At 45.7% G+C, this 10,340-nt stretch overlaps 1 protein-coding gene across 1 annotated transcript; it reads right to left on the bottom strand.

Moving 5' to 3' along the window:
• Window positions 1-3,405: 3,405 nt before the first annotated feature.
• Slc7a3 (solute carrier family 7 member 3) lies at window positions 3,406-9,212 on the bottom strand. Its single transcript, XM_008855593.3, has 13 exons — window positions 8,964-9,212; window positions 8,299-8,303; window positions 7,543-7,937; window positions 6,908-7,066; window positions 6,551-6,728; window positions 6,294-6,406; window positions 5,948-6,170; window positions 5,635-5,774; window positions 5,434-5,536; window positions 4,681-4,847; window positions 4,323-4,489; window positions 3,897-4,005; window positions 3,406-3,756 (listed from the first exon to the last, which is right to left on the bottom strand). Exons 3-13 carry the CDS (start codon window positions 7,910-7,912, stop codon window positions 3,626-3,628), a joined length of 1,860 nt encoding a protein of 619 aa, XP_008853815.1. The 5' UTR covers window positions 7,913-7,937; window positions 8,299-8,303; window positions 8,964-9,212; the 3' UTR covers window positions 3,406-3,625.
• Between the last annotated feature and the right edge of the window lie 1,128 nt (window positions 9,213-10,340).

Raw genomic sequence — 10,340 nt, 5'->3', positions numbered from 1 at the left:
GAGTTCAAGGCAAGCCTGGTCTACATAGTGAGTTCCAGGACAGCTGGGGCTACAGGGAGACCCTGTCTCAAAAAGACTGAAAAAAACAAAAAACAAAAAACAAAAAAACTTCAATTCTCTCCAGCTACTGCCAGAAACGCTAACCTTAGCTTCAGTCTACTTCTTCAGTCCATTTACTCAACCCACCCCTACTACTTGACTAAGCAATTGCATCCTAACTGACACAGGCAACGGACCCTTTTTTGACCTAAATTATTTATGGCTAGGCAGCATTTGGCATTGTGCACTCTTCTTGAAGTTCTTTCCTCTTTAGAATTCCATACTATACCTCTTTTCAGTCACTCCTTCTCCACCTTCTTCACTGAGTCCTCCTACTTTTCTCTTCACACCCCCTAAACTTTTACTATGATAATTATAAAAGGAACGAAATGTTTGTGCCTGCTTTAATAAATGGAAAAAATACACAAATCAGAGGTTAATAGCTTCTTAAATATTTTCCAGAAAAAATATTATGTGTAAATATATCCACTTTTGTTCTTTCGCAAATATTCTTGTGCTTCAGGTTTCATTTTGTTTCATTTTGACTTAATAGAATACTCTGAAGAACTTTCCATATCACAGTATCTTTCTTTTTTCCTTGTGGTGCTGGGGATCTAATTCGGAGCCTCATGCACACTAGGCAACAACTATGCCACTGAGCTGAATTCATGAATTTCAACTTATTGACTAGTTCCTTCCTAATGTACACTAAGTAGTTTCCAAATTTTATATCAATGTTTCAATGAGATTTGGAAGCATAGCTCAGTGGTACGGTACATGGTTAGAATGTGAGACCTGGGTTCAATCCTTAGCACTAAAAGTCTCACTAAATGTTCTTATGTATGTAAATTTTTTTGAGATAGTGTCATGTATCTGAGACTGGTCTTTAACTTGCTATGTAGTGGAAGATGACTTTGATTCTCCTGCCTCTACCCTCCTGAGTATTAGGAGTGCAGGTATGTGCCACCATGCCCAGTTTTCATGGTGTTGAGAAATAAAAACAGGGTTTCAAGCATACTAGGCAACCACTCTCCCAAATGAGCTACATCCCCAGTCCTACATATGAAAATTTTTTAGATTCTTCTAAGTGTAATTGTCAAATCAAAAAAGATGTTGCAATTCTTATATCAAATCACTCTCAACAGGAAATATAATCACATATAGCCCTATCATGCACAAGACAGTTTAGCATCACTTTTGTCAATGCCTAGTCCTTGTTTTGCAGGTCTGCAAGGTAAGAACTGAGATTTCATGGTTGCTTTGATTTACACTTTTTAAATATTTTATTATTTTTATTTTATGTGTATGGGTGTTATGCCTGCATGTAGGTAAGTGCACCCATGTCGTGCAATGACCGTGGAGGACAGAAGAGGCTGTTGGATCCCCTGGAACTGGAGTATGGGCAGTTGTTAGCTGCCATGTGGGTGCTGGGATTCGAACCTGGGTCTTCTGCAAGGTCAGTGTTCTTAACCACTGAACCATCTCTCCAGCCCCTGATGGACACTTTTTTTTCGGTCTTTTTGAGACAGGATCTCCCTGTAGCCCCAGCTGTCCTGGAACTCACTATGTAGACCAGGCTGGCCTTGAACTCACAGAGATTGGGAGGCAGAGGCAGTACTGAGATTAAAGGCGTGCACCACCACGCCCGGCTGATTTACACTTTCTATCAGGATATCTATCTTTCTATTGATTTGTAAAGGTTTCTTATGTGGAAAGGAAATTATACAACATCTGTTGCACTTTAGTTCTTCTTTTGTTTTATCCTGCAACAGTCTTTAGTTCCACAAAGCTTCTATCACCTATAAACTCTGAACTGATAACTCCTAAATCTGTAACCCTGGTCTAGACCTCTTTCCTAGCTCCAAGATTCAACTGTTGACTACCATCACCTACATGAAATTAAAATCACATGTATGTTTATAACCTCAGGAGACTTGTAACCGAATTAATTTTTGCTTGAATCTCTTCCTTTTCACTCATATTGACAGCTGCCTCAGAGATTTATGGCACTCACTTCTTTCAATTATGCCCAATTGACCAAAAGCCCTGAAATAGGTCAGATTACCATAACTACCACCATAACTACTACTAGCAACGTTGCTGTGGCTTACAAGCATATACTACAGTCAGGCAAATTGGGTTTCCATCTGATCCTGATCTTTTGAACTTAAGTGACCAGGGCACATTTACCTAAATCTGGCTCCCTCAAGCTATAAAGCATAATTATAATATCTACTTCAAAGTTATTAACAAAATGAGATTTATACAGAATAACTGTCATAAATATTCAATAAATGGTAGCCGTGATCTTCCTGTTCTAGCTTCCCCAACTACTTCCAAGTCATCCTCCTTGCTGCTGCCAGACTAAAATTCCACCATCCCATTATGAATTTTTGTGACTTTCTAGACCCTTCCATACTATCCATAAGATAAGTTCTCAATACCTTTCTGGGGTGTCCAAGGTCATGCATACTTATCAGTGCACATGCTACCTTCCAGCTACACTAAAACTTAGTCATGTTATGAAGAATCTGTTTTTTTCAGACTTCTGTTGTTTTCTGCATACTGTTTGCTGACAGTCACGGCCTCCCCTTCAGTCTGCTTCTCAAGTACTTACTCAAGACTCCGGGCCAAGTGTGATCTTTGTGCTTCCTCAGCACTCAGCACTTACCTCTGCCCTGGGTCAAATCACTGATCTGCAGTCATTTTACCTGCTTCTTTCCCTCATTAGACTGCAAGTTCCTTGAAGGCAGAGACTGCTTTACTGTTTATATTACCAGCACCCAGCACAGGGTCTAGATTTCTACACATTTCTTGGATAAATGAATTAATGCAGTTTTTAATCTGAGTGAAGTTCTAACCTCCAGTCCCCTACTGTTCTATAGCAATCAGTACCCTTGCATATATAGTCTTTTCCAAAAACCCTCTATTGCCTCCACCTCCTCCCAGCATCGTCAAACACTTGGCCTGTTGCCGAGGCAGTGACTGGAATCTGGGACTGATCCAACTAGAAGAGGCAGAATAGAAGAGGTTGGTCTCAGTGTAGAACCTAACCAATGCCAGTGTTGAGATCAGAGTCCAGCCCCAAATCCCATAGAACACAGTGGTCTGTGTATTTATCCAGGGCCTAATCTTTAGTGTCACAAGGGGAAAATACATCTCATGGTTGTTTCTTTAATTGTGTGAGATTAGGCTGCTCTCTCTATCTTCTCCAAACCCAAGCTCAGAAACATACCCAGGTACAGCAGATTGTTTTGTGGTTGCTGCAGAAAAGACAAAGGACACTTCTCTTGGCTCTCTAGCCTTAAAGTGAGGTTTTTACATTATCTCTAACAAGCAAAGAGCAGGACAGAGTTTTTTTCCCATTTTCCTTTAATTTTTTTTCAAAGCCAAGAAGCAACTACAGAGACCATTTCAAAATAAACAAGTAAAAAATAAGTGGGAAACAGCAAAGACACATCCATCACTCCACAATAAGTACAGAGTTCTATTAATATCCCTCCCCAACATCACATGGGAGGGCTAGCTTTCTGTGGGGTCTCCATTATTGTGCAGGGAGACCAGACAGCACTCAGGTATGATTACATCAAATGGAGTGAATGCAGGAACTGGTGAGATCAAGGTCTATAGTTTGGGCCCTAGTCTTGGGTAAGGGTCGATGACTCTTAACTTCTTCTACACTGTGCTGGATTCCATAGCCAAAGTAGATCGCAAACCCTAGTAGAGAAAGGTAGTTGTGAGGTGGGGAGGCAGTGAGTAGCCTTTTAAGGCTTAATAGGTCTCCAGCTGGAGATTAAGAAGAAAAGGGGTTGGAATAAGACACCTAAGAGGCTACTCTTATTCAAGTAGACACCTACCAATCAGCATCCAGATCCCAAATCGGGCCCAAGTACCAGCTGTCATTTGCATCATCAGGTAAACATTCACGAAGATGCTCACTAGTGGGAGTAAAGGCACGACAGGAACCTGAAAACCAAGAGAAATCTTTGTACATACCACAGGGTGACCTAGAAAGAGATCCTCAACCTAGTCAGGGCAGAACAGGCAGAGTTCAACCCTGACTCATGCTCTGGATTCCTGTGGCCACTCATTTATCATATACATGGTGGATTCCCAGATATAGAACTTGAGGAACTAAGGAGCATCAGTAAATAAGTCTTTGACCTAAATAGCTCTGATACTTTCTCTTTTGTGTCCAATTAAAGAATATCTGTAAATGTTATTAAGCTACAAGGCCTAATTCTCTTGAGATGGGTTGGTGGGGTGAAAGAGACATCATTTACCTTAAAGTGAAGGGGAGAGCAGTTCTGTGGCTGTCTCCAGATAACCCCAGCAATTCCAAGAATGAGCACCAGGATCAGCGCAACCACTGTGACCCACACCAGGTCTCCAGAAAGCGGTGGAATTGCCCACTGGGTCAGCACCAGGCAAAGGACAGTCAGTAGTAGAGCTTCAAAAATCAAGATAAGAGATATCAAAACTAACTCTTGAGATCAATATGCTAAGATATAAGGCATCCCATTCCGAGGAAAGTTACCCTCTCACTAGACCTCTCTCACCCATGAAATACACGTGTCTACCCTTCATGGAACTCAGAACCACCACCCCCCCACTACCACCAAAAAAAAAGTCACTGCTCACCAAGCAGCGAAGAACAAACATAAACAACTTGGCCAGAAAGGGGGCTAGGGATGGAGTTGACTGGACAAAATAGTGCCTGGAGGGTCAGTGTCTCTGCTTCAAGTGTCTTCTCCTCCTGCAATTCCATTTCCTCTTCTCCTGTCTTCATCTCCTGGTCAGGCTGATATCTGTGGCAAGAGTAAGGAAGCTGTTTGGAGAGCAACTCAACCATTCACCATCTTTCTCTCATCTTTCTTCATTACCATTAAAGGTAGAAGCTTAGGCTGTGGAGATGACTCAGCCTGTGAAGTGTGTACCACATAAGCAGGAGGACCAGAGTTGAGATCTCCAGCATTCAGGTAAAAGCCAGGCATTGTGTATCCTGTAACCCCAGTACTGGGGAATGTGGGAGGACTAGGATTCCTGAAGTTCACTGGCCTTCCAAGCTGGCCAATCAGTGAGCTCCAGGTTCAGTGAGAGATAGTGTCTCCAAAAATAATGAGGAGTGGGATACGGATGGACACCTAACCTCTGACCTCCACACACGAGCAGAAACACCCAAATGTGTGTGTGTGTGCGCACGTGCACACACACACACACACACACACACTCACACCCATGTGTATACCCCCCACACTCACATACACAAAGGTAGAAGCTCTTTTGGGCAAGGCAGGATACCCAAATTGTTCAAGGAAAGTCGGGATGACAGAAAACAGAGGAAGGATCATGTCTCCATAATGCCTCATCCAGAAATACAAATATAAGTCTCACCTGAGGATGAGAACACAAATGGACACCAGGGAGTAAGCAAGCAGGGTCCCAATCGACATGAGGTCCACAAGATCAGTGAGTTCAAAGAGGAATGCCATGAATGCTGAATCAGCAGGTAGAGCAAGAAGTGAGAGAAGGGAAAGGTGAAGTTAAAGGAGTTGGAGAAACAACAAAAAGGCTTTGGTTTGGTTTGATTTTTACCTGCAATAATACCAGAGACCACAGTGGCCACAATGGGCGTATGTGTGCCACTGTGGACCCGAGCAAGGACACGGAACAGGAGGCCATCCTCTGCCATGGCGTAGATCACCCGAGGCATGGGGAACATAGACCCCAAAAGGCTGGAGAAAGCAATGTCCAGAGTGACATAAGTTCACTGAGGTATCAGTTCTGAGCCTGTGTGTTAGAGCATCTCCACCTCCCCTTTCCAGCCCTCCTAAGGGGCGCTCTCTGGTACAAAATGGCCATACTCTGAGACTCCAGTCACAGAGGAAAACAAACATTTAACACTGACCTGGTGGAAAGAGCACAGAGGGAGCCAACAGCTACAAGGTAGCGGGCAGGAGCCCAGCCAACATGGAGAAATGCCTCAGGCAAAGGGCTCTCAGGCTGGAGCTGATAGTAAGGCATCATGAGGGTAAGTGCTGAAGACACACCAAAATATGCCAAAAAACAGATGGACAGTGAGATCACGATGCCCATGGGGATGGACCGCTGTGGATTCTGAGCCTCTTCCCCTGCGGGTAAACACATGGCACAAATGTTCTGAACCAGGGAAGCAGGGTTGCTTCTCTACCACCCCCAATTTGTATGAGCACACAACTGCACCCAAGGCCCAGACAGGATGACATGACTGTTACCAGTGGTAGCAATACAGTCGAAACCAACAAATGCATAGAAACAGGTAGCAGCACCACGGAGAATCCCTTCAAAGCCAAAAGGCACAAATCCTCCAGAGCCTAAAAGGCCCAAGCTAGAGTGGAAGAAGGGAGAGAAAAAGGATAAGGGCATGTTCAGCCAACTCTGTAGCTTTCTCGAATGCCCAGCCTGTCGTTCGCCACTCCCATCCTAAATCCCCCTCCTCTCCATCATGTTCCCAGCTCTGTGGCTTTCTAACCTATAAGTGTCGTTGAGTCCATTCATGGTCAAACTATAGTCTTCTTCCGTGAGCTTCCAGTTGTGCAAATCTCCCTTAATGAAGCCAGAGATGATGACAAACCCAAGAACCAAAAGGTTCACCCCTGTGAACACTTTGGTAACCAGAGCCGATTCACTAGCTCCCAGAGCCAACAATCCTATGGGAGAAATTCATTCAAGACACTGAGAAAGAATGCCTCGCCTTCAAGCTTGGTTTTCCTGCCTCTATGTGGCAGACTCCTTCCTTCCCAGCTTCTTTTCCTCCTCACCATTACCACGTCCATCAAGCCCTTCCCAAGCCCAAGCCCTCATCATTCCACCCTGCCCCTTGCCTCACCAGTGAGCAGCAACACAAGGCCCATAGCAAAGAAATCTGGGTATTCTGCGAGGACACGGGGCACATGCAGTGAGATGGTCCCTTTCAGAGTCTGAGAGATGTGGTTCCCAATGAGGTTGTCAAAAGCAGAGCTCCAAGCCCGGGCCACACTGGCTGTACCTGGTATAGCAATTTTTTTTAACTGTAATCCCAGCACTCAGGAGAAATATGAGGTCAAGTTCCTTCCCTCCTCCACACCAGCCTCACACAGATCCCTTATAAGGCATCTTACCTTTTTTTGGAGGCCCCCCTGTGTAGCTTAGGCCCAGGTTGGCCTCAAACTCAATAAACTCATAATCCTCCTATTTCAGCCTCCTGAGTGGTGTGATTACAGGTGTGGACCACCAGGCCCACCTCCTGTTCTTAATTTTTTAAAAAATCCAAACCAGTATCTTAATAAAGGAATACCAGACAGAGATGAATAAACAACTGCCCCATACCTTCAACCCTCCCACATCCCTACCAACACAACTAGGAATATTGAGATACTGGGAATAATAAAGACTATTTCAGCTTCACCATCTCACCCAGATCTCCCAGCCCATAGCCCTTTTGCTAGCTGTGCCCCTCAGCCCCACCTCCTCCATCTAACTCACCAATGACATAGGAGAGGATGAGATTCCAGCCGGTGGTGAAGGCCCAGAGTTCGCCCACAGTGACATAGCTGTAGAGATATGCAGAACCAGAGCCGGGGACCCGGGCACCAAACTCTGCATAGCACAGTCCAGCCAACACAGAAGACAGAGCAGCCACCAAAAAGCAGATCACAATGGATGGTCCTGCTTTATCTTTGGCCACCTCACCAGCCAGGACATACACACCCGCACCCAGGGTGCTGCCCACACCGAGGGCCACTAAGTCTAGTGTGCTCAGGCATCTGGCAAGGCGGGTCTCCCCTATGCCAGGCTCCAACATCCGTCTCCGCACCAGCTTTTGACCAAATCTGCGAAGTGCCTGCCACAGCATTCTAGTTGCAACTGAAAAGGATGTTTTTTTTTTTTTTTTTTTTTTTTTTTAAAAAAAAAAAAAAAAAAAAAAAAAAAAAAAATGACAAAAGGGCTCATTATCCATGGGGTCTAAAAGTGAATTACAAAACCCACTCCAGCAAGGGAAGAAGCTCAGGGGGACAAAAGGGGGTGGAGAGAAAAGACAAAGCAAGCCACTTTACCTCTAACATCAGTTTCTTCATGTGCAAGTGAATTACAATATGCAAGTAGGGAGTACCGCAGGAGGCTTTGGGAAGGACTAATTTCAGAACCCGCAAGTAAAAGGCCCCTGTAGTTCACTGCTCAGACAACCTTAGGTTTCTTCTTTAGCCAAGAATCTATGGGATTTATCCTAGAGTCCAACCCAGGATCCCAGAAACCTAAAGCGTCTGTTTCCTGGCCTGTGACTCCTTGGGAATTAAGCAGAACAACTCATGACAACTCTGGGAGAGCCCCTTCTCTGTACCCAATACCCGCATTCCCTTCAGTGCGCACCGGGTGGGATTCAAAGAGGTAAGGCTACCTACGGGACCAGCTGAAAGAGGGGACAGACCTCACTACAGATTAAAAGGGAGCACTGCCTCAATCTCATCCCTCCTCGCCAAGCCCACCCCGCTCCACTGCACTGCCTTCCTTCGCCCCGGGGAGAAAGCAACGTTCCCCCATTTCCTCCCGCCCCACTAGGCTGACCTGAGAGCATCAACAGTGAGGCGGGGCTACGGTATCTGAAATCTGGCGATGCTCCTTAGAGGGGCCCCTGAACAGCCCAAGATCGCTTGCACTTGCCTCTCCACAAATAAGGGGTCCCGTGCGGTGGCCCCCGACTCAGCGCCTAGATTTTTACGGTCCCATCTAGAAACGATCTGGAGCTGGGCTGAAGATGGGAGCCCTGGCTCCTGGGCAGGGGTCTTGCCAGCAACAGGTCACAGCCGCGCTGATGCAACTGCATGCCATGGTTGCCTGAGAATCCTAGGTATGAGAGGACCCTCACCGTCCCTCCTCCGACACACGTGTCGACCCCGAAAGCTTACCAAAGAGCTGAGGCAAGCCCAGAGAGCCAGGATTCTCAGATCCGGTTCGGCGAGGCTGACTTCAGTCGAGTTGGGTTGGGTCTTGCAGACTTGCGCCGCTCAGGCTTCAATACTGCTGCTTGGGGTCTTTGCGCGTCAAGCATCCCTTATATTCACCAGGAGGCGGAGCCAGTAACGTCATGGGATCCCACCCCCAACCCTCCTCCCTACACATAACACACAGCACAATACACATACACACATGCTCACGCGCGGTCTCCCTCCCTCCCTCCCTCCCTGTTTCTTCTCAGACCATATCTCCCCATATCTCCTCTCTCTCTCTCTCTCTCTCTCTCTCTCTCTCTCTCTCTCTCTCTCTCTCTCGGCTTTACAGCAGGGACAGCGTTTCGCCCGAGACTGCTTCCCAGCCGCATAAACATCAAGCTTATCGCGCTGGGGAGCGAGAAAGGGCATCAAGCCTGGCGAGCTGGGGAGCGAGAAAGGGGGTTGGGTAGCTTTTCCCATTTGCCTCTCTGGAAGTCAGAGGACAATAAAAGGCTTCCTGGCCACAGACCCCATGGGATTTTCTACCTTTGTGCCAAATTGGTTAGAATAGGCGGCTTTGGGGAGAAGAGTAAAGGATAAAGGGAATTACGTGTGTGTGAAGGATGGAGGGGCAAATAGCATCCAGTTTCTGTCTCACTCTGTCTTCCTTAGATTTCTTGTCTAAATGAAAATTTTCCGGAAGGACCATGCAAGACTATGAAGAGCCATCTGACTGCCACTCAGCCCTCACCATCCACTATGTTTCTAATGTAGACAGTGAGAGGGTATAAGGCGATTTGAAACCACCTGTACACAGATAATTAATCCCATGTAGATTTATAGGCCATGATGTATTTGTAATGCATTTCCAGGTATCTATCAGTATTAAATATGAAATTATAAATGCAGAAATACTGAGGGAGAGAAACTTTTAAAACTTACAGTGGTGATGGGGATCAATCCTGTTGGCCTCCCCAGTGCTAAGACGCTACCAATGAGTTACAGCCCCACCCCTTTAATTCTATTTTACTGATAACTAAGCTGAAACTGAGCTGTGACACCACATCATAATTATTGTTGAGCCAACCTCGTGATAAAACCAGGCCTGTTGCTTGTTGAATTGTAAAGTGTGGCTCCCTAGGTATACCTCATTCAAATGCACAAAAAAGAGGAAGTGTGGCTACAAGCCAAAGCAAACAGAAAGAAGCACAAGCCAAGAGATAGGCCCTTTTAAGCCAGAAGCTTCTAGAAAGCAGAAGAGGACTTGAAGAATCTAAAAATGATCCTTGTGGCTCCATCAGTTCTTTCTCAAAAGATAAAGGGGGCAACAAGAGTTGTGAAGGTGTGTTTCTC

The sequence above is a fragment of the Nannospalax galili genome, unplaced genomic scaffold (assembly GCF_000622305.1).
Source record: "Nannospalax galili isolate Female #2095 unplaced genomic scaffold, S.galili_v1.0 scaffold747, whole genome shotgun sequence".
Taxonomy (NCBI): Eukaryota; Metazoa; Chordata; class Mammalia; order Rodentia; family Spalacidae; genus Nannospalax; species Nannospalax galili.
This window is presented reverse-complemented; position numbering and strand designations above follow the sequence as displayed.